Source organism: Delphinapterus leucas, chromosome 7 (assembly GCF_059928025.1).
Source record: "Delphinapterus leucas isolate spDelLeu-1000000601 "Yukka" chromosome 7, BTC_Dleu_Yukka2, whole genome shotgun sequence".
In the NCBI taxonomy this organism is placed as follows: domain Eukaryota; kingdom Metazoa; phylum Chordata; class Mammalia; order Artiodactyla; family Monodontidae; genus Delphinapterus; species Delphinapterus leucas.
In genome coordinates, this window is record NC_143135.1 from 693,706 (window position 1) to 716,482 (window position 22,777).

The following is a 22,777-nucleotide window of genomic DNA, read 5'->3' on the forward strand; positions in this document are numbered from 1 at the left end:
AGGGCAGGGAGATGTGGAGCGATTTGCTGGCTGTGGTTGGCTGTGAGTCATGGGCCCTTGTCCACGCTGACACCGGGAGGCGGGGCCGAGTAGGAAACGATGCTGGACAGAGTGGCCTTGTCCTGCCGGAATCCCGTTGTACAAACGAGAGAATCGAGGTTCCGCACAGAATTTCCTGCTGAGCTGATAGGTGTTAGCACATTAGCTGGTTACTCCATTGTTTCCCAGAAGAGAAATTTCCCTTAAAGATTAAATGAAAAGTAACCCATCGGCATATGTAGACTCAGAGACGAGAGCTGGTGGTTGGGCGGCTTGCCTTTTGGGCTGCCCGGCGAGCTGGCCCTCCGTCATTTCCCACGCTTACCAGGAACGTTCGAGTCTGCATAGGGCAGCCCTTCCTCGGAGGGGAGGGGGTGTCTGCAGGCCGTGCTGCGGGGGCGGGGGCCTCGGGCCGCAGCGTTCACCTGCGTGCCGGGCCATGCTCCACCTCTTCGGGTTCAGGCCCTGCCATGGAGTCAGGCGGCCAGGCTGGAGGCCGTGGGGCGTTTTCCAGTTTTGCAGACGAGGAAACTGAGGCTCAGAGAGGTTGGACGGCTTCACACAGGTCCGGGCTTGAACCCGGAGCCGACGGCAAGGCAGGGCCGGGGCAGGGCCGTCCAGAGCCCAGGTGTGGCGGTGACACGGCCCAGTGCTCTGAGCAGGCGTAATTGGTTATGGTTCGTGGCATTTTACCAGGAGTTGTCATCACTCCTGCCTTGTCGGGGGAGCTTTCTGCAGCCACATGCCGACAGGTGCCGAGGCCCAAGGCCAGCGACGCCCACACCGAGCGTTTTCCAGGGTGGTGGAGCCGTGTCTCGCCGGCCAGGAGGCTCTCCTCCTTGGACGCTTCTGTGCCCGGCTGTTTGGTTCGCTTTTGTATTTTCACGTACCCGGCTCTGTTGCCAGGTGCACTGCTTGTGGTTCTAGGCCACAGGAGCCCAGCTTGCGTTGGGCGAGGTGGAGGGGCGTCTCAGCCAGCCCAGGGTGAGGCCGCGTCCACCGGCCAGCTCTCCCTTCACCTCTGCTGCTCTCTGCACCTGCTCTCTGCCCTCTGCGGGGCTGTGGCTTCTTGTCGCACACCTCCTGACTTTGCCACCAAAGGTGTGAGATTTGGCTTCTTTGGTCTCAAGGTCAGGAAACCTCAGGAAGAGTGTCACTCGCCCACCCAGAGGGAGCAAGCCCTTCCGAGAGCAGCGGAAGAGGCGGGAGGGCTGTGATGTGCAGAGCCCTGCGCCAGGCCTGGCCCTCCCTTAGTCGTGTGCGGCCCGAGCGGTGTCCCGAGGGGGGAGAGGAGGCGGCCCGGGTCGGGGGTTGGGGTCTGGGGCCCGGCAGAGCCACGGCTGCGTGGGCCCCCCAGCCCTCTCCTCACACCGCCTTCCTGCAGAGACCCTGCGGGCGCGCAGGGAAGGTGAGAAGCTGCACCTCAGGAGCCAACCAGCCCCAACTGACTTCTGTCAGAATGTTTCCTGATTCATCCCGCAGGTGAATCTTCCTGGGGAAGCAGGCTGTGTCCCAAACACTCAGAAGCCACGGTGAAAGAGACTCTGCCCTGCGGAATCTGCGTGTTGTAAACGCCTGTTTGTTAAAAGCTCTGTGTTTGGCCCTTATCGCCCACTGAGATGTGGACAGTGAGGCCAGTTAGACCCGTTTCTTTAGCGTGGCTTTCGCGTTTCCATCAGAAAGACGAAATTTCAACAGCACAGCGGTGGCCTCTGATGAGGTCGCTGTGGTGCTGGACCTGACCCTGCCTCGGCTGCAGAAACTCTGCCACCTTCTCCCGCCTGCTCGGGAGTGGGGGTGGGGGAGGGGCTGGAGGAATTACGTGATGATTCGAGGGAGCTTTGCATCTTTACACCCGTTTTTGTCAATGGGTGTCATTGGTTTTGTCTTTTCTTTCTTATATTTGCAAGAGACCTTCTCTACCTAACCAGTGTCTCCCTCCAGGAGACATGAGTTACTGGGAGTAAATACTAGTGTCCCAGGATGACGGTAGAGACTCCCCTGGGCTGCGTGGAAGGTCCCTGTGTGCTGAGGCCAGGGTTCCGCGGGGCTCCGTGGGGAGGGTCAGGTCTCGTCCAGGCCCGGTGGTGCTTTCAGGACAGAGGGCAGAGACACGGCTTGGACGACCCTTCAAAATGGGGAAAAATGGGCTTTTCAGTTGCTGTTTCACACAATCTCAGTTTTGGGTTGTAAAGATTGATGTGAGTCTGAACACGGTGTGTCCACCCGGAATGATCTAGATCGGGGCAGCGAGCGCAGAGGCAGGCGATGGGCGGGTGGAGACTGGGGCCCGGAGCCGCTGCCCCGCGCTGGCCTTCACTGAGGCAGGGTTTGGGCTAGAGGGGTGCTGGATTTCCCAGTTTTCAGAGAGACACTAGAACAAGAAAACAACCTATGTGTGCACCTTGCTTTCTAAGCACATTGAGAGCTGATCAGAGTGGGCCCGAGGTGGCCCTGGGCTGCCTCTGTGTTTGTTCTTCTGCATTTAAAGTTCTGTTTAGAAAAGGAGTTTAAAATGAGAGGGTGTCGTCAGGAGCTTTGGCGTCTAAATGTGTGTGTGTCTCCTCAGGGTGTGGTGACTGCCGCCGCCAGCCTCATCACCACCTTAGCACAGAAGAACCCGGAAGAGTTTAAAACCTCTGTGTCTCTGGCCGTCTCCAGGTTAAGCAGAGTAAGTCCGTCGAGGGGAACGGAACTCGGTGGGTTTTGGTCGTAGTTATTTTTTCTAATGTATGTACTTTTTGGAATGCAAGATGTTTGGGTCAGTTTGTATGTTCAGGGGTGGAAATGTGTCTTGGTTCATAGCTGACTGGCTTTTCTTTCGACCTTTTTTTAAAAAAAATTTTTTAATTAAAAAAAGTTTCTTTTAATGTTTTTAATATATATTTTTTTACATCTTTATTGGAGTATAATTGCTTTACAATGGTGTGTTAGTTTCTGCTTTATAACAAAGTGCATCAGTTGTACATATACATATGTTCCCATATCTCTTCCCTCTTGCGTCTCCCTCCCTCCCACCCTCCCTATCCCACCTCTCTAGGTGGTCACAAAGCACCGAGCTGATCTCCCTGTGCTATGCGGCTGCTTCCCACTAGCTATCTGTTTTACGTTTGGTAGTGTATATATGTCCATGCCACACTCTCACTTTTTCACAGCTTACCCTTCCCTCTCTTTCGAACTTTTTGTCAGAAATGCCCTGTTCGCGTGGCCAAGTGCACAGAGCAGAGCAGCTCAGCCCCTGGCCCCGCTACAGGGAGGGAGCGTCCTCAAACTGCGTTCAGCTCTGCACTTTAAATTTTGTGTGACAGGATCACACAGTATATGTTGTTTTATGATTGGCTTGCTTTGCTCGACATGTGAAGTTGGCGAATTGTTTCGAGTGCCGATGGTTGATCCCTGCTGCCGTGCAGTGTCTGTGCCCCACCGCCTGTGCCTCGTCTTGTCCAGCACTTAGCCATCCCCCTGGAGGTGACTTTGACGGGCCTGCCCCCTGCCCAGCGCCGGGGGCCACTTCGCGTTGTGATCTGGTCTACGCTTTCCTGATTATCTGTGAGCTGGGGCAGCTTTGCACGTCTGCTAGCTTTTTGAATACCTTCTTTTGTGAAGAGCCTCTTCAGTCTTTTCACCTATTTTCCCATGACGTTGTCTTTTTTGTTGTTTTATAGAAGTTCTTATTTTATTTTGTTAATTTACCTTAATTTTGTACTTATTTGTTTGTTTGTTTTTGGTACACGGGCCTCTCACTGTTGTGGCCTCTCCCGTTGCGGAGCACAGGCTCCGGACGCCCAGGCTCAGCGGCCATGGCTCACGGGCCCAGCCGCTCCGCGGCATGTGGGATCCTCCCGGACCGGGGCACGAACCCATGTCCCCTGCATCGGCAGGCGGACCCTCAACCACTGCGCCACCAGGGAAGCCCCTTGTATTTATTTTTACATTTATATTTACTTATTTTTTTGGCCACGTCGCGTGGCGTGTGGGATCTTAGCTCGCGACCAGGGATCGAACCTGGGCCCCTGCAGTGGGAGTGCTGGAAGTGAGGAGTCTTACCCACTGGACCGCCAGGGAAGCCCCCTTTATATATGGTAGGTGTGAGCACTTTGTTGGTTAGATTGGGTTGAACCAAACAAAATTGCCAACTTTTAATCATTCTTGATCTGCAAAGATGCCAGCTTCGTGTAGTTCAGCCTACTCTGTGTTTAAAAGTCTTGTCCTGCTGTGTAACTTGCCGTTTCAGTCTCGTATGAAGTCTTCTATGATCAGAAATTCCACATTTTAATATAGTCAGACTTACTAATCCTTTCCTGTATGGTTAATGTCTTCGTGTCCTTAAATGTCTGAAGTTGTTCCCTATTCTGAGGGCTCGCGTGCAGGTTGATGATCCACCTGGGGCAGGTGTCTCTGTGTGGTGCTGCTTTCTCCCTGCAGACTCTGCGCTGCCCCTTGGTCCCACACCAGCAGCCGGGTCTGTGCTGCACTCCGTTGGTTTCTCTGTACATCTTTGCACCAGTGGTGTGACTTTGGGCTAATTTGATGTTTAGTGGGGCCAGTGTTCCCCCACTCAACAGAATCCTACTGGGGCTGCCTTTAATCTGTAGGTCAGTTTTGGGAGAATTCAAATCTATGTAGTATTGAGATTTTCAATCTGTGACCATGGTGTTTCTCTCCATTTACTTAGTCTTTAATTTCTCCCAAAAATGTTTCAACTTCTCGAGTAGAGGTTCTTTTATTTTTTATTCAACTTGTCTTTATATACTTCATTTAAAAAATGCTATTCTCAATGGTACCCTAAAAATGTTATTATACAATAGTGTATGCTGGTTTGCACAGTTGGTTTTTGTATATTGCCCTTGATGTTGGCAATTTTGCCAAACTCACCTATTAGTTTTGGTAATTTATACGTGGATTGCTTTGGGTCTTCTCTGTACCCTGTCATGTGGTCTGTGGGCAGTGGCAGTTTTTCCCTTTCCCAGGCCATGTTTGTTTATACTTTCTGCTTTACGGCTCCAATCCCGACCTCCACTGCAGTGTTGAATATAAGAGATAATCGGTGTCTTGTTTCTGCTCTCGAAGGGAAGGGCTGCGATGTTTCACTGTTAAGCACGACTTAGGCTGGCTTTGTCAGTGTTCCTTCTCTTTGCTACACTAAGGAAATTCCTTTCTATATCTTTGCTAACATTTTTATCATTGGTTAACTGGTGAAGCCGTTTGAATTTAGGGTTTTCTTTGTGAGACAACTTCTAATTATGCATTCAATTCAAATTCAGTTCTTGACATTTGCTAACTTGTGTGAATATTCAGACACATTGGCCGGAAGTTGTTCTGTGTGCCGGCTTCATGGTGAGGCCTCCCTTCTCCATTTTGACGCTGGGTATTCGCCCTTTTCATTCTCTGCTTGATGAATCTCACCAGGTGTAAAATCCTGTGTAAGAATTTCTTTGGACTTTGTTTTGATTTTTCTACCTTATTACTTCCTGCTTATATCTTTATTGTTTTCTCTGCTTTCTTTGGGTTAATGTGCTGGTCTCTTTCCGAACCCTCGAGACGAACTCTTCATGCTTTTGTTTCTGTATTTGTTTCATTGTGTGCATTTAAAGCTGTAAGTCTGTCTCTAAGTGTGGTGTTAGCTGCATGAGATGTGTTCGAAAGGCCGGCTGTGTCCGTGCGGTGGCGCGGTCCTTCTTCCACTCGGTGCGCCCGCACCTGCTTCTACTGGTCCCGTCAGTGCTTTACACGGCTTGGAGTTCACCCACTGCAGGAGTGGCCGCGTCCCAGGTCACTCATGACCTAGTGTCGCTCGCCGCTGCGAGCTTTGTGACAGGAGCCGCTCCGAGCTCCCAGACGCAGGACGTGGGGAGGTGCCGGGCTGCGTGTCGGTGGGCGTGTGCTGCCTTAAGGGACAGTCCCGTGTTCAGGAGGCTGAGGGGGTGTCTGTCCTGCCCAGACTGCGTGGGACAGGCGGGTGGCAGCGTGATGGGAGGTCGCTTGCTTTCGGGCCTGGGCAGCTCACGGCAGGGCCTGTGCTTGGGGCGGTGTGGGTGCAGGGCTGATGACTGAAGGCCTCCCTTCTGCGTTTAATGCACTTTCCCAGTCTAGGCTCCGAGAACTCTGTACTGAGTGCAGCGTCGCTGTTGCGCTCTCGAGGGTCGGGTGCCCAGGGTTTGTGTCCTGCAGGGGAGGGGCGTCATCGTGCAGTGGCTCCTCCTGGGGCCTGGGTGCCTGTGCTCCTGCCCTTCAGACACAGACAAGTGTGCCGCACGCTCTCAGCACACCTGCCCGTGGTGTCTCATCCCCCTGTGCTGTTTTGCAGATCGTGACGTCGGCCTCCACAGATCTCCAGGATTACACGTACTATTTCGTCCCGGCTCCCTGGCTATCAGTCAAACTTCTGAGGCTGCTGCAGTGCTACCCGCCCCCAGGTGACAGCCATGCAGCAGGGGCCTCTCCGCAGGGGTTTACTGCAGCGTTTTAGGGTTAGGTCTCTCGTTTGCTATCTTTAAAGTCCTCTCCGGTGCTGGCTCTTGTTCTCTGGATCTTTCTGTGATGCTGCCATGGTTCTTGGCTTTCCCCAGCAGCTGGTAGAGAAATCACAATTTTGGTACGGCTCAGGGTGATCTCTGCTTTTATGAATAATTCTGGAAACTGTTTGAAACCTTACATCCTAAGTTGTTAACAATCTGTGTAACCTTAAAGTACACATCACGGATGTTGTCATGTTCGTGTTTTATTCTAAAACGTTACATTTGACTAGTATGGTAGGTATCTAGAAATAGAATTTCCTGGCTGAAGAATGCACAAGAGAATTTGTGTTCAATACTTCCAAATTGCCTCTACAAAGATGGTTTTGTTGTTGTAACCTTTACATTTTAATCTTCATTTGTGTTTGTACAAGGTATGTCTTTGTTAAATTCCAGTAACTTTCCATTCTGAGTCTGTTCTACACTAAAGCGTGAGCCGCACGCCCTGTGGCAGAGCCCTCGCGTGGGAGCGGGACCCCGCCGTTGCCTCCCACTCCCGCCCACCGGCTGCCCCTGTCTCCCCTGCGGCAGTAGTTCTCTCCGTGGAACTGACCTCTGCCTCCTTTATTCCGAGACCTGGGGCGACTCCGACCCCCGATGGGGGTGAATCTCATCACCCTCCTCCTCCTTTCAGGCCCCTGCCCCCAACCCCGGGGCGGCTTTGGGAGCCCTGCCCTCCGTCTGCTCAGGTGCGCAGGGCCCGCCCTCCCTGAACAGCTGGTGGTTGGGCAGGTGCCTTAGATGCGCTGCAACAGTTTCTGGAGTTCTGGTATTTTTATTGCTTTCTTAGTCTATTTTTTGGTGCATTATTTCTTTTCTTCTGGTTTGACTAGAACTTAAAATTTTTCTTTCTCATTTTATTGCTCTTCAGAGTGTTTTCTCTATTTCTATTGGCAATAGCAGGTAGAGGAAAAAACCTTTTGCCCCCCCTTCCCTCAAACTTTGACATCATGTGTTTTGTCCACGTCTCTGAGATTTTATTTTCCTTGACTTATATAATCTATATTTCAGCAAAAACTTGTGTATGTTATTTGTGTTAAAATGTATGTGTAGTTACCCTGGCTGGCAGATCCTCTTATTTTAAGCAGCCACACGGTTTGAGTAGGGGTCCTCGCCCTTCGTTATGGGGTTGTGAGATGAAGGGTACCAATACTCAGGCGGGGCGGCCGTGTGGGCCAAGGGGAGCCGGGCCAACGTCTGTCTGTCTCGCCCAGAAGACCCTGCAGTGCGAGGCCGCCTGACCGAGTGCCTGGAGACGATTCTGAACAAAGCCCAGGAGCCGCCCAAGTCCAAGAAGGTGCAGCACTCCAACGCCAAGAACGCCGTGCTCTTCGAGGCCATCAGCCTTATCACCCACCACGACAGGTGGGCCCCCGCGGCCTGGTCCCTGGCGCCACCCTCCCTGGCGGGCCTGAGGGTGCGGTGCTCGGAGCCGCCCCGCGCGCACTCTGGCCTCAGACCCTCCACACCGTGAGCGTGACTGCCATGGTCTCACCTCCCCCAGACGGCTGCCCTGCTTCTCTTGGGCATCCTGCCTGACCCGCTGCTCCCAGGGCCACCTGGGAGTGCAGCATGAGCACGTGTGTCCTGTAGGCTTTGTTGGTCCGAGGCTGTGGTGGGAAAGTGTGTGGAGGTGGCATGGGGAGGGGAGGGGGTGGGGGGTGCTCCTGCGGCCCTGCCTTCCTGCAGCGCTTCCGCCGGGTGCAGCTGCCTGAGCTCTGCGGTCCACGGGGTTGGGCACCGGTGACGAGACTCTCCCTCTCGGAGCGGCCCCCCTGTCCTTGTTAACTCTTCAGAGGGCAGAGTAAAGAGCAAGCAGAGACTTAATGCCGAGTTTCACGTAGTCGGTACTTAAATAGCCAGTAACCTCTGTTATATCATCTCCGTCTGTGCGTCTGTCTCTCGGTGTCGCGGCTTTTGTCCAGCTGTCGGCCAAGCGGGTTCTCTGGCTGAGAGCCCACCCCTGGCTGAGGCTTGGTGAAAGCCGGGTCCCCCTGCCGCCCCCGCCCCGCCAGTTTGGCGTGGAGGCTGGGGGTCTCAGCTGCCCTCGACCCTCTGGAGTCAGGGGTTCTGCAGATGCACTCAGAAAGGCTCTGGGGGACGCAAGGCACGGGTCCTTGTGTGGTACCAACTAGAGTGAGCGTCAGGTCTTGCGTCCCGGGAGACCGTGGTGGCCGTGAACGTGGCACGGCCTAGGCCGAGTGGAGGACCCCTGCCCACCCACCTCTCCCGTCCGCACAGCGAGCCAAACCTGCTGGTCCGCGCCTGTAACCAGCTGGGCCAGTTCCTGCAGCACCGGGAGACCAACCTGCGCTACCTGGCTCTGGAGAGCATGTGCACGCTGGCCAGCTCCGAGTTCTCCCACGAGGCTGTGAAGACACACATTGAGACGGTCATCAATGCCCTGAAGGCAAGTGTGCTCTTCTGGGGCTGCCTGGCCACGGGGGCACCTTGTCCCTGTGTCACTCATGCTGTCACTCATGAGCTACCGGGGGGTCCCGCGGTCACTTGGGGTCGTGCGCTCGGGCCCCGGGCGATCTGGCAGGCTGCGTGCGTCCCCAGGCGGTTCTGCCCTCTGCCCGCGAGAGACCATGACCACACAGGGCATCTCCCGCTGGGCCTGGCACGTGAGCAGAGTCGCAATAAAAATTGGGATCAATAGAAACTGTTCGTTTTGGTAGAAGGATGAAATATTTTGTCCATGTCTCCGAGAAAACTCACTCCTTGCAGAAGAATATTTGCTTTTGTCAGGGAATTGAAATTCCAGAGCTGGAAGAGCCAAGCTGAGGTCTTCTGCTCTAATGAGGGTTGGCTCCTCAGGGTCAGACACGGCCACATCCACTGCGTTCCTGCGTGTTAGAAAACTGAAGGCAGATGGGGAAGCTACGGAACCCACTGTCGTGGTCCTGGGCTTACTGCTGAGAGCACGTCTGACCCTGTTCCTTTGGGCTTGTGTGTGTTTAATAGACATCTTTGGTGTGTGTTTTGAACAAGAGGCCGTGCAAAGGCTTGGGATTTCGCTTTCTGGTGTTTCGAATTCCTCCTGGGTGGTTTTGGCATCTCTTTCAGTCACTGCCTGGATCAGAAAGACTTGCTCTTGCCATGCCTGTGGCTGGGCCCATGGCAGTGCCTCTCATGCTGTCCTGTGCTGGGGAGCAGCTGTGCTCTTGTTTCTGAGGGTCCGGGGTGGGGCTGGGAGCCAGCACGGGGACGGGCTCTCAGGTGACGTGGAAGGGGCCGGTCTGTGACCACACAGCAGGCGGCCTCTGACCCACCCCCTGGGGATGGAGTGTGATCGTGATCGTGGCCGGTCCAGAGCTGTGGGGTCTGAATGCCGGAGTGAGGGGGGCAGTGGGGTGGCAAGTGAGGGGCTCTCGGGCTCCTGGATTTGGGTGCTGAGTGGGCAGAGCTCCGAGTGAGCATTGGGACGGGGGCGGGGGGGGGGGTGCCTGAGCCGCCCGGCTCAGGACCGTGGGAGGGCACGTGTCACAGCGGACTGCCACCGTCCCCTGCCCAGGCTTCTTTCATGTGGCTGTTGGCTCTGTGCTCGTTCCCCAGACGGAACGGGACGTGAGCGTGCGGCAGCGGGCCGTGGACCTCCTCTACGCCATGTGCGACCGCAGCAATGCCCAGCAGATCGTGGCCGAGATGCTGAGCTACTTGGAGACGGCCGACTACTCTATCCGAGAAGAGATTGTGAGTTCTGGCGGCCTCTGTGTCGTCACCGGCACCGATGCTTGTGTGTCTCAGCAGAAGTGCGTCCTTGCAGCCTTGTTGAGAATCTACTACGTATTGGACGAGAGGCCTTTGCTTTAGCTTTTTTATCAGCATTTTCAGGGGAGCCTTCCAGTCTTCCAGAATCACTTTGCAGAGGCCCTCCCCCTCCCCCTCCCGTGCGGAGGTCCCGGGAGGCAGGTGCTCAGCACCAGAGGGAGCAGGGCGTGCGTGGGGGGTGGGCGCAGCGGGGACACAGGCCGGTGTGGCAGTGAGGGGCCCCCAGCGCCCAGCTTTGGGCCCAGCTCTGGGCTTGAAGGACTCGAAGCCTAGGGCGGTGACGAGGTGGGTGTTCTGGAACGGCGCTCTGGGGTTGTTACGGAGGGTCGACTTGGAGGCCAGAGGGTGTGCAGAGCAGGTGGATGGGGGATCTGGGGTGCGGTCAGGAGGTCACTCTGGGGAAGGTGGGCGTGCGGGTGGCAGCGCGGGGGGCCGGGCTCCAGGTTGGCGACCGATGCTGCTCAGGGCAGGCTCGGTGCAGGAGGAGGCTGTACCTGGGGGAGGTGAGGGGCCTGCTTTCTGCAGCCCGGAGCAGGTGCCCTGGGGAGCTGGGAGAAGGGCTGTCGGAGCAGGAGGCCCAGCGAGCGCGGGCGGCGCTTTGCCAGCGGGGCTGCCTGGGCTGCGGGCCGGGTGGGGGGGGAGGGCGGGACTCGACACGTCCTTCCACGTCTGCTCCTGGAACCTTAGACTTACGGGCTCCTTTGACAAGTGGGGGTCGCTTTGGCGTGGGTTCAGGCCCTTCTGAGGCCCTCCCTGAGTGGCCGTGCCCTGCAGGTGCTGAAGGTCGCCATCCTGGCGGAGAAGTACGCCGTGGACTACACGTGGTACGTGGACACCATCCTGAACCTGATCCGCATCGCTGGAGACTACGTGAGCGAGGAGGTGTGGTACCGCGTCATCCAGATCGTCGTCAACCGGGACGATGTGCAGGGCTACGCCGCCAAGACGGTGTTTGAGGTGTGGCCCCGCCCCGCCCCCGCCAGCCTTCCCGCAGGCCGGGCTCCGGCACTGCTCCTCCCTCCGCTGGAGTCTCGGTGCCCTCTCTCCCTGATTTCAACACAGCGACCCCGGGTGGGAGGCTCTCGGTCAGCGAGTGGCCTCCTGAGCAGGCTGCCCGGGCTGGGGCCTCGGGCTGGCCTCTGTGTGTCCGAGAGCAAGTGTGGGGCCGCCACGGTGGGTTTGTGGTCTCTGTCGGCGAGGGCCGTGTGCCCCCACCCCTGCCCAGGGCCCACGCGTCAGTTTTTGGGAGCAGCTCTCGTTCCAGGGGTGGGATTGGCCGTGGCCCTGCCCGTGGGGCTCCCCTGCTACTGATCCCTCTGCCGAAGTGGCCAAGAGAGAGGATGGGGCGGGGAGTGCATTCGGGAGGGGCTCAGGAGGCTCTGGGGGCTGCGGCCGCGTGCAGAGCAGGCTCCCTGGGAAGGCAGCCTGAGCCCGCTCTCCTGGCTCGTCACACGGCTTGGTGGCTTTCTCCGGAGGCCGAGCACTACTGGTGCTTCCTCTGCCTGGGCACCAGGCTCACCGCGCGTGCTCTTCCGTAGGCGCTGCAGGCCCCAGCGTGCCACGAGAACCTGGTCAAAGTCGGTGGCTACATCCTAGGGGAGTTTGGGAACTTGATAGCAGGAGACCCGAGATCCAGGTGAGTCACCCGGGGGCCGGGAGTCCCGCGTCCAGTGCCGGGCCTGTGCCCACTGGTTCACACCCGATGGCCTAGTAGAGGCCAGCTGATGTCCCGAGCTCCCCAGGGCAGCCCGTAGCGAGGGGACATCCGCTCTGGCTGACTGCACAGAGCACAGGGATTCTGGGGGGAAAGGAGGCATGGCTGATGGCCAGCGCTGTTCAGAGGGGAGCCTGGGCTCGGCCTGGAGCTGGGACGCACAGGTTCTGGCTGAGCGTGGGCTCATCTCCCCAAGTCACTCCGCGCTCACTCCCCGTCTTGTGGGGACACATGGGGGTCAGGCTCAGGCGGGGTGGTCCAGGCAGGGAGTGAAGCGTGGAGGTGACGCTGTGCCCCATGTGTGCTCCCCCAGCCCCCTGACCCAGTTTCACCTGCTGCACTCCAAGTTCCACCTGTGCAGCGTCCCCACCAGGGCGCTCCTCCTGTCCACTTACATCAAGTTCGTGAACCTCTTCCCGGAGGTGAAGGGCACCATCCAGGATGTGCTGCGCAGTGACAGCCAGCTGAAGAACGCTGATGTGGAGCTGCAGCAGCGCGCCGTCGAGTACCTGCGGCTCAGCACTGTCGCCAGCACCGACATTCTGGTGCGCCACGCTGCTCTATTGCCCCCCGCCTCGCCTTGGCCACCCTTTCTGGGGGCCGGAGGCCATGGGGCTTCGTGCTGCGCTGACCTAGGGCTCCTTTCCCCCCAGGCGACTGTCCTGGAGGAGATGCCTCCGTTTCCAGAACGTGAGTCTTCTATCCTGGCCAAGCTCAAGAAGAAGAAGGGCCCCAGCACGGTGACCGACCTGGAGGAGGCCAAGCGGGAGAGGAGCGCCGACGTCAATGGGGGCCCCGAGCCCGCCCCGGCCAGTGCCAGCACTGCGGTGGGTCCCCTCCTGAGGGCCGTACCCTGTGTGAGCTCCTGGGGCACCTGGTCCCCGAGATCTGTGACCCTGGCCTGTTGTCGTTGGGGGCGGGCTGACCCAGACGCCTGTGTCTGTCAGCCAGACTGTGTCTGTCGGATGGTTGTCTGGGGTCCGCGGTCAGCTCCCACGTCTCCCCTCGGCTTTGGATTTAGAAGACGTGGTCACCCGTCTCTTGGCACGACTACCGTATAGTCCCGCACGCCTCGCTGGTTTCCGGTGGACCCACCTCCTGCTGTCCTCAGAGGTTTTTCACTAGTGAGCGCATTAGAGCGAGCGTCCTGTTCACGCACGATGCCCTGAGAACGTGTCCTTTGACGTTCGTCGAGGAAAATGCCGTTTTGAGAGTTGTGTTTCCTTTCTCGGCTCAGTGGAGGGAGCCCGGGGAGCAGGTGCATTAGCCCTGCTGGGCAGCAGCCCCTGCGGCCCTGCAGGTGGCTCCCGAGGACCTTGGGCTTTATGCTTGGCCCGTTGGGAGGCAGCCTGGAGAGCTGTGTCTCCCCTCCAGGACGCCGGTGCGGCGCCATGGACGGTGCTGCTTACACTGTGCGGCGGCCTCTGTGAGGGCGGGCCCCACCGGTGGCGCGTGCCCGCGTGTGGACGGCCCGGGGCCCGGCTGGTTTGCTCATCCAGAGCGTGCTCGTGTCTGAGTCCTGCTGCTCCTTGGGGGGCCGCTTGCCTGGCTCCACGTCTCCTTGTGTGCCCCGGGGCCTCGGGCCCGCCATGAGGCCTGTGCTCAGACCTGGCCTGGCCCTTGACTTGGGGCCCCGTCACAGCCAGGACCTTTCACCTGAGCCCTGATACCTTCTCTCCAGGGGTGCCCTTCGTGGCCCTGTGGATGTGAGTTCCCATTTGTCCTCACGGCTCAGGGAGCTGGGGCAGGGGAAGGCCTGGACGGGGCTGGGGAGTGGAGGCAGAAGCAGCAGGACAGGAAAGAGGCTGGGATCCCTCCTGGCTGGGATTTTCCTCCTGGTGTCTTCTCGCTCCTGTCTTCAAACTCAGAAAGGAGGCCCCGCCGCAAAGTGGCATTGAGATGTCTGGATCTTACAAGAACACCTGGGATGCCTTTTACTTTGGGCAGTAGTGGCCAGAATGCCTTTTATTTAGGGTCGCAGGTCATGCCAGGAGGTGATTTTCTTTGTGGCCTTCCTGGGAGCTCGGCTCAGCTGTGGCTTTGGGGTGCTTGTCTGTGCGCCTTGAGGGTGGGTGTCTGGAGGCTGCCGGTCCTCCTGGGGCTTTGGGCTGGTGGAGGAGCCCAGAGCCACCCTGCGCCCTGTGGTGTGCGGCGCTTCGAGCAGGTGTAACCTGTGCAGAGCCGGGTGCCAGGCCGGCTCCTGGGGGAGGGTCTCCCCGAGTCCTGAGAAGAGGGGGAGGCGGCGAAGCGGCGGGGGGTCCCAGTGCTGCAGGGTAGAGCCTGCACGTGGGGTCTGGGGAGGGAGCAGGCGTCTTAGCGGGGCCTCCCGAAGGAGCAGCCTTGCTTTTGTCTGTCCGTGTTTGACTTAATGGGACAGAAGGGTTTGCCTACTTTAAAAAGCATTTGCACTGTTCTTTGGGAACCAGTGGAGACATTGTGCAGTAGGTGGCAGAGGTGCAGTGACCTCGTCAGGCTGCGGGTTCTGTGGCCCAGACAGAGGCCTTTCTCGCGTCACTCACAGCAGGCTTGGGCCCCCCCCCCCCCCGGGAGCAGCTCCTAACCTTGGGTGGCCGGGCTCCCGAAGATGGCCTCGCTGGCGGGAGGCTGTTGTGAGGGGCTGTGTGTGCGGGAGTGTCATCCCAGGTGCAGGGCCAGGAGCCCCCGTGGCCATTTCATCGACTCTCCCCAATGGCGCAGAAGCTTCTGAGGAAGCTTGACAGCTCCTCTGGGGGCCCCTCCCCTTCTCCTGGGGAGCCCGGCCTGGCCTGTCAGCTCTACCCAGGAGCCCCTTTCACCCGGAGCCGCCCGCTTCCGGGCCGCTTCCTGCAGCAGGGTGGGCCTGGCGCGCTGCCTGCCCTGGGGCCCCAGGAAGGAGGGCCTGGCGCTCAGGCCCACGTCCTCTCTGCGGGACAGGACACGTGTTCTGTAACGCCTCTTTTGTCTCAACGTGGAATCCATACAGAAGATGATCTGCCTACGCATGTAATGTTTTAGGAATTCAGTGCAGGGCTCTAAATATAAAAGGGAAATAAGTAGTTATTTATGCTAATGTAATGACTCCCACGTGTACGTCCTCCGCATGGCCTGAGGGCGGACTGGCCAGTGCCCGGGGTGGGTGCATCCACACTCCTGAGAAAGAAGGGGCGTTGGCCTCCTTTGCCTCTCAGCGTGGCTGCCGGCGTGGCTGCGTTCCTGGAAAGATGAGTGAGTGCTCAGTAAAACCGAGCAAGGTGTTCACCGCAGTGACGAAAAGCAGCTCTCGGATGTAGTCTCAGGTGACTGTAAGTGGATATTTGCCCTCGGGAGGGTCCAGTGGGACATTTAAAAGTCATTCCAGATGAGTTCTCACAGGCCTGGTTCTTGCTGCGACAGGAACCTCTCGGTCCTCAGGACCTTGCACGTTTCTGGACTTGTGCGCCCGCGCAGGGGCAGCGCCAGCTCTCTGTGCAGCTGGTGGGGGGACATCTGGGGAGTGAGCGCGCATGATTAGCTGCACTGTTGTGTGTCCTGTGAGCTTGGAGAGTGATTTCGGAAGGCTTTGGCTCGTGTTCTCTGTCTTTGCCTAGGATCAGAAAGCAGCTGTTCAGGCACAACGTCCTAAATCAGCTATACTTCGATAAAAAAAAAATAAAGACAAAACAAAACAACGAAAAAAGCAATTATTTAAAAAAACCCCTGTTCTGCAGGCATTTTGTCTGCTCTTCCTCTGTAACGAAGTAGAACATAGATGACTAAGGCTGCGCCCTAGTAAGTTGCTGGCTTGTACTTCTTTCATCTTTCCAGACTTCTTCACATGGTTGACAGTGACACGCACAGTCTTGTCTCTGAAACCAGACACTTCTTTTCGGGGTGTGGGTGGGGCGCAGGACCTTGCGCTTGCCTGGCGTGGTGCCCAGAAGGGTCTGCGCTGACCTTCTCCTTCCCTGTCTTCCAGTCCACGCCCTCTCCGTCGGCAGACCTACTGGGGCTCGGGGCTGCGCCCCCCATCCCCACGGGACCTCCACCCTCCTCCGGCGGGCTGCTCGTGGACGTTTTCTCAGACTCACCCTCCGCCGTCGCTCCCCTGGCTCCCGGCTCCGAGGACAACTTCGCCAGGTAGTCTGCCTCCTGCATCCCGAGGACAGGGGCTCCCCCCGCCCGGCCAGGCCTGCGCCCTGGGCGCCCAGGGAGGGAGGAGGCTCAGGCGCTGGGCAGGTGAGGGAGTGGTGGGCGCCCTGTGTGCTGTCTGCTCCCGTGGGCTGCGCTTGCCCTGCAGGACGCTTGTGCTCTGCTCTCCGTGCTGTGCCCCTGGGCTCTCTAATCACGCCCCGTGTCTGCCGTCCAGGCACCTAGCTTTTTCTTGAAGAAACGCTCTTCAGTTCACAGTCACTGCTTTGCCCTGTGGGGTCTGCTTCCAAGCCTGCTTCCTGCTCCTCCGCTGACCTGTTCCGTCCTTGTCACCTCTGTCTGACCGGTGTCCCGATGTTCACACCCCTGCTGTGGGCCAGCAGAGTCCTGCGTGCGGTCGACTTGGCCCCGTTCCCCCACTTTGAAGGCGAAATCCCAGGCTGCTCTTCCCCGCGCTTCGCTGCGCGGATCCTGCCCCTTTTCCCTGCTTGCTGCCTGTCCCTCTGTCTCTGCTGATCTAGATCCAGCCAGGAGGTGGGGGGCTCCCCCTCCAAGAGGAGAGCGGGTGTGAGTTCTGTTGTCTCCAAGGAGCGGCTCCTCGTCTTGGTCTTTGTGACCGCGGAAGAGTTCTTGTGGTTTTCTGGTTTCTCCAGTCTCTCTCCGTTCGCCCCGCACACTGACTCGTATTTCCTGTCGCTTGTTGGAAGTGACTTGGGGAAGGGCAGGTTTGCAGTGCCGCCAGTTGTCCGTCTGTGGCGGAAAACAGACTCTTTTTCTTAAACTGAGGTATAGTTAGTTGGTTTACAACATCATATTAGTGTCAGGTGTACAACGTAGGGACTCAACTTTTTTAGGTTATATTCCGTTTAAAGTTATCACAAAATAGTGGCTGTATTTCCCTGTGCTGTACAATATATCCTTGTGGCTTATCTATCTTATGCGTAGCAGTTTGTACCTCTTACTCCCGTACCCTGTCTTCCCTCTCCCCGCTTCCTTCTCCCTGCTGGTGACCACTGGTTTGTTCTCTGTATCTGCGAGTCTGTGTCTGTTTTGTGATGTTCGTTTATGTTTCCGATTCCACATGTGAATGGCAGCATATACAGTATGTGTCTTCTCTGTCTGACTTATTGCACTTAGCATGACGCTCTCCAAGTCCATTCATGTTGCAAATGACAGAATTTCATTTTTGTATTGGCTGAGTGTGTGTGTGTGTGTGTGTGTGTGTGTGTGTGTGTGTGTGTTCCATCGTATATTATACCACATCTTTATCGACTCATCCGCTGACGGACACTTAGGTTGCTTTCGTATCTTCACTTTTGTAAATAATGCTGCTGTGAATATTGGGGTGCATGTATCTTTTCAAATTAGTGTTTTCATTCTCCTTGAATATACCCAGGACTGGAATTGCTGGATCATGTGGTAGCTGTATTTTTAGTCTTTTGAGGAACCGCCATACTGTTTTCCAGTGTTTCACCAATGTACATCCCCACCAACAGTGTGCAAGGGCTCCCTTTTCGTCACGCTCTCATCAGCGTTTGTTATATGTGGTCTTTTTGATGATGGCCGTTCTGACAGGTGTGAGGTGTTGTCTCTTTGTGGTTTTTTTTTTTTTTTTTTTTTTTTTTTTTTTTTTTTGGCGGTACGCGGGCCTCTCACCGCTGTGGCCTCTCCCGCTGCGGAGCACAGGCTCCAGACGCCCAGGCTCAGCAGCCATGGCTCATGGGCCCAACCGCTCCGCGGCATGTGGGATCCTCCCGGACCAGGGAACGAACCCGCGTCCCCTGCATCGGCAGGCGGACTCTCAACCACTGGGCCACCAGGGAAGCCCCTCTTTGTGGTTTTGATCCCCGTTTCCCTGACGGTGAGTGATGTTCAGCATCTTTCATGTGCCTGTTGGCATCTGTATGTCTTCTTTGGAAAAATGTCTGTTCAGGTCTTCTGCCCGTTTTTTAATTGGGTCATTTGGTTTTTCGATATTGGGTTGTATGAGCTGTTTATATGTTTTGGAAATTAAACCTCTTATTGGTCTTACCATTTGCAAATATTTTCTCCCATTCAGTAGGTTGTGTTTTTGTTTTGTTGATGATTTCCTTTGCTGTGCAAAAGCTTTTAAGTTTAATTAGATCTCGTTTATCTTTGCATTTGTTTCCTTTGCCTTAGGAGCAGATCCAAGAAAATATTTGCTGCGGTTTATGTCAAAGAGTGCTCTGCCTATGTTCTCTTCTAGGAGCTTTATGGTTTCAGGTCTTACATTTAGGTCTTTAATCCAGTTTGAGTTTATTTTTATATGTAGTGTGAGATGTTCTAGTTTCATGCTTTTCCATGTAGCTGTCCAGTTTTCCCAGCTCCAGGGGAAGGGAGAGCAGGGGAGAGGGGAGGGGAGGACAGGAGGGGCAGGGAGGGCCGCCTGGGTGTGGGCGTGGGTGTACGTGGCCTGCGGACAGCCCCGGTGGAGGCCGTTTGGAGGCCAGTGCCGCGTGTCAAGTGGCCGAGCCTGTGGGCCGACCTGAACAAACGTGTGTGCTTTTGCCGTGGCGCCCGTGTCCTGCGTCAGTGGAAGCTGTTCACGGTTGAGCAGCACCTTCGTGGAAGGCAGATGACCTGCTCCTGTGGTCATTCCTTGGTTGTGCCGTGTCACCCTCTCAACTTACCTCCCATCTCTAGTGGGCGCTTTTAATGGTGTTCGTCGGAATATTTGCTGCTTTTCCCTTCCCTCCTGTCCCAGAGAGGTTTTTCTGGTCTTCGTGTTCTTTAAACCCTTTTTCGAAACTGATCTTGGTATTTTCGGTGGGTGGGTGGCTTTGAGTGACTCACATGCTGTCCCTTGTCCCCCAGGTTTGTCTGTAAAAATAACGGTGTGTTGTTTGAAAACCAGCTTCTTCAGATTGGACTGAAGTCTGAGTTTCGGCAGAATTTAGGTATGTATTTTACTTCACTTAATGAAAACTTCCCTTAGAAGTTATGAGGAGAAAGTATTTCCAAATCACAAATCTCAAAAGGGTCTAGTTTCTAGAATATATAGAGGACTCCAAATCAACAACAGAAAAACAACCCAGTTAGAAAATGGGCAGAAGTCTCAGACGTTTCTCTAGGGAAGACATGCAGGTGTCCAAAAGAGCATGCAAAGGCGCCCACCGTCACCAATAGTCTGAGAAATGCAGTCAGACCCATCGAGGTACCACCTCATACGCATCGGCACGGCTGCTATAAAAAACAAAACAAGGGTTGGCGAGGACGCAGAGAAATTGGAAGCTTGTGCGCTGGGGGGATGTATTTGCTGCTGTGGCAAACAGTCTGGAGGTTTCTTAAAAAACTAAAAATAGAACTCCCATATATATGACTTAGCAATCCCACTTCTGGGTATTTACCCAAAAGAATTGAAAGGAAAGCAGGGACTGGAACAGGTACTCACACGCGCACGTTCACAGTCACCAAAAAGGTGGAGGCAACCCAAGTGTCCATCCATTTGAGTGGATACACAAAATGTGGTTTAAACACACAATGGAACATTACTCAGCCTTAAAAAGGAAGGAACTTGTGACACAGGCTACACAGGGTGAACCTTGAGGACATCACACTCAGTGAAATAATCCAGTCACAGAAGGACTAATCCTGTCTGATTCCACTCCCCAGGGGTCCCTGGAGGAGTCACATCCACAGAGACAGAAAAGTAGACGGTGGGGCCCAGGGCTGGGGGAGGGGAGGGGAGTGAGCGTTCATGGGGACAGAGCGTCCGTTCGGGAAGACGGAACGTTCTGGGGATGAAGGTGGGGAAGGTAACACGACCATGTGAATGTGCTTCGTGCCCCGCCCTGTGCGCCTAGAGATGCTGAGACAGTAAATTGCAGGGTATATAGTGTATGTTTTACCACATTTTTTAAAAAAGCTTTCTGTTCCCCCCAGCCCCCCCAAATTATGCCCACTGGCTACTGGGGCTGTTGCCGAGGGGCCCTGTGGGCTGCTGGCCCCGCCTCCCTCTTGGCACCATCGTGGAGCCTTGTCTGCGGAAACGAGTGGAGGGTGGGAAGGCAGCGTGTCTGCCCCGCGGGGCCCCTCAGACTCCTTCTCACTGAGGACGGACGGAGGTGTTCGTTTCTCATTGGATGAAGGGGTTAGACTCCGGGCCACGGTGGCGTCACCTGGGAGCCGTGGTGTTTCTTAGGCTGTCGGGGAGGCATGCCTACCTGTGCGTCCTCTTCAGGAGATGTGAAGTTCACGTTCCATTCTGAATTCTGAGGGTGTAAAGATGTTCACAGAGGTCTGTGTGGCGGTTTCTGCTGTGCTGGCTCCGAGCCCCCCCAAGTGCCGAGGCCGAGGGCTTGGGCGTCACTTGTGTGGGCCGGGGGCTCTGCTTTCCTCCGTGCAGCTCAGGAGGCTGTGGCGTGTCGTGGGAACAAGCTACTTTGCTTCCTTCTAGGCCGGATGTTCATATTTTACGGTAATAAGACCTCCACGCAGTTCCTGAGCTTTACTCCTACGCTTATCTGTTCGGACGACCTCCAGGCCAATATCCTTGGTTCTGTTGCCCCTAGGCCCCTGGCAGAAGCGGGCGGAGGATAGACTAGGAGGGCGTTTCCAGGTGCTGTTAACGCGGCCTCGGGGTACCTTCCCACACTCAGGTTGCTTGTTTATAACACTGGTGAAGTACATGCAGGCCTGTTCCGGCCTCCACATCCGCTGGGGCTCTGGTCTCCTTGGGGAGTCTCCCAGGGAGCTGCTGCCCAGGCAGAGCGAGTGATGGGCCACCTGGGATGAGCTGCGACCGGAGACGGTCCCATATAAATGACAGAACTGGGACGTGAGCTTCTCCAGCCCGTCAGCCTTGCCATCCAGGTGTCCTGTTCCCGCGATGATGGGCTGCCCGGGTAAAGTGAGGGCGAAGGAGGCCCAGCTTGACCACCGAGGATGCCGCCTTCCCTGGAAAAGCCGTGAAGCAGGAACCTCCTTACTACAGGCCAGATCTATTTTTATTTTAAGATAAACACGCTTTAAACGTGGACCATTAAAGCTAAATGTTTAAGTCATTAAAGACACGTATGGCAGGTTTCGTCCGAGGTCAGGATGTGAGCTCCGACTCCTGCCGGGCCCCTTCTGGAGCCTCTCTGAACTCTGGGCTCAGCCCATGTTCCCAGTGTCGCCGCAGCTTCCTTGACACATGCACATCTGAGCCTGCAGACCAAGCCTGTGGACCCCACCGTGGACGGAGGCGCGCAGGTGCAGCAGGCTGTCAACATAGAGTGCGTGTCCGACTTCACCGAGGCGCCCGTCCTCAACATCCAGTTCAGGTGGGAGCCCCGGCCGAGGCACCAGCCGCTCTTGCTGGACGTGGGGGTGTCAGGCTGGGCCGGCACGTGGCTGTGACGCGGGACCTCTGCATCCTTCCTTCAGAGGGTGTGGTGAGGACCGAGGGGTGACCTGCCGTGCACACTCCAGAGGCGTCTGCTACAGGGGGGTGTGGGAAGTGGGGGAGGGAAAGGGTGCCTGGGGTCTGGGACGCTGGGTGGGCAGGGCCTTCTTCCCAAGGCCCGGGGCTTTCAGGCGAGAGACCGAGGGGCCTGTCCCGCTGCGGGCGCTGTGCAGCCTGCTGCTCCAGAGGCCAGCCGCCCGGCGCTGGGCCTACCAGGGCCTCGTCTGGTGTGTGAGCGCCTGTGTGTTGTACTCTGAGCGTACACGCCGGCTTGACTGTTTTTTCTGACGTGTCTGTGTTGCTCCTCGGCTCGTTCCTGCCATCTTTCAGCGACTGTGGTAGAGTGTGCATCCCAGCCTTCCCTGTTGGGTATTTGTAAGGTTAAATTTTGAAAAAGCACCTTTCCAAATACAAAGTATACAGAGACCTGCAGATGGTGTACTTTGTAAAATTTAGGGAAATAGACGTGCAGAATTTTTCTTTCATTCCGTAGGCACACCGTTTTCTTTTAGTCTTTTCATGGAAAAAAGAAAAAACCCACACGATTTAAACTTGGAGTTGTAGGACACGGACTGCTGGGGAACGGGAAGAGGCGGCGCCTGTCCCCGGCGCTGCGACCAGCCCAGCAGCCTCGGCCGGGGGTGGCGGGGGCACGTTCCCCGACGTCCTTGGCCATCGATGACGGTGCGCCGGAGATGGACCAGGCTCCCTGGAGCCCTGGGCCGCCCTTCCAGATCTCTCTGCCCCGCCTTTTGCACGCGGCCCCTCTGTGCCCTGGAGGTGGCACACTCGGGACGTGGACTCTTCCCAGCGTGCCTCTGTGTTGCTCACAGGTATGGGGGAACCTTTCAGAATGTGTCTGTGAAGCTGCCTATCACACTCAACAAGTTTTTCCAGCCCACGGAGATGGCTTCTCAGGATTTCTTCCAGCGCTGGAAGCAGCTGAGCAAGTGAGTGGCGCCCTGCCCCCCCCCCGGGTGGGTGGGGGGCCTCGGCTCTGGCTCAGCTGACGGCACTCGCGCTGGCCTCGGTTTCCCACAGTCCCCAGCAGGAAGTGCAGAATATCTTCAAGGCGAAGCATCCAATGGACACAGAGATCACCAAAGCCAAGGTAAAGGTCTTGCTGTGGACGTTCCCAGGGTCGGGACACGACCGGAGCCCTCAGAGGAGGCTGGCGGCTTCTCCCCTCGGAGAACCCTCCACCTCTGCTGGCGCCGATGC

The 22,777-nt window shown here is 56.6% G+C and overlaps 1 protein-coding gene across 4 annotated transcripts in view; it reads left to right on the top strand.

Moving 5' to 3' along the window:
• Positions 1-22,777, top strand: part of AP2A2 (adaptor related protein complex 2 subunit alpha 2) — a 63,433-nt gene that overhangs the window by 39,310 nt on the left and 1,346 nt on the right. For 2 of the 4 annotated variants that reach the window (XM_089914296.1, XM_022565419.3), the window contains 15 exons: positions 2,609-2,710; positions 6,347-6,455; positions 7,769-7,919; positions 8,796-8,964; positions 10,113-10,250; positions 11,103-11,285; positions 11,867-11,964; positions 12,356-12,587; positions 12,696-12,869; positions 15,977-16,137; positions 18,985-19,067; positions 20,567-20,656; positions 21,311-21,434; positions 22,390-22,506; positions 22,598-22,667. In XM_089914296.1, coding sequence (XP_089770422.1) covers positions 2,609-2,710; positions 6,347-6,455; positions 7,769-7,919; positions 8,796-8,964; positions 10,113-10,250; positions 11,103-11,285; positions 11,867-11,964; positions 12,356-12,587; positions 12,696-12,869; positions 15,977-16,137; positions 18,985-19,067; positions 20,567-20,656; positions 21,311-21,434; positions 22,390-22,506; positions 22,598-22,667 — 2,001 coding nt within the window. The remainder of the gene's footprint in view (positions 1-2,608; positions 2,711-6,346; positions 6,456-7,768; positions 7,920-8,795; positions 8,965-10,112; positions 10,251-11,102; positions 11,286-11,866; positions 11,965-12,355; positions 12,588-12,695; positions 12,870-15,976; positions 16,138-18,984; positions 19,068-20,566; positions 20,657-21,310; positions 21,435-22,389; positions 22,507-22,597; positions 22,668-22,777) is intronic. The other 2 variants (XM_089914297.1, XM_022565420.3) reach the window with 1 other exon arrangement.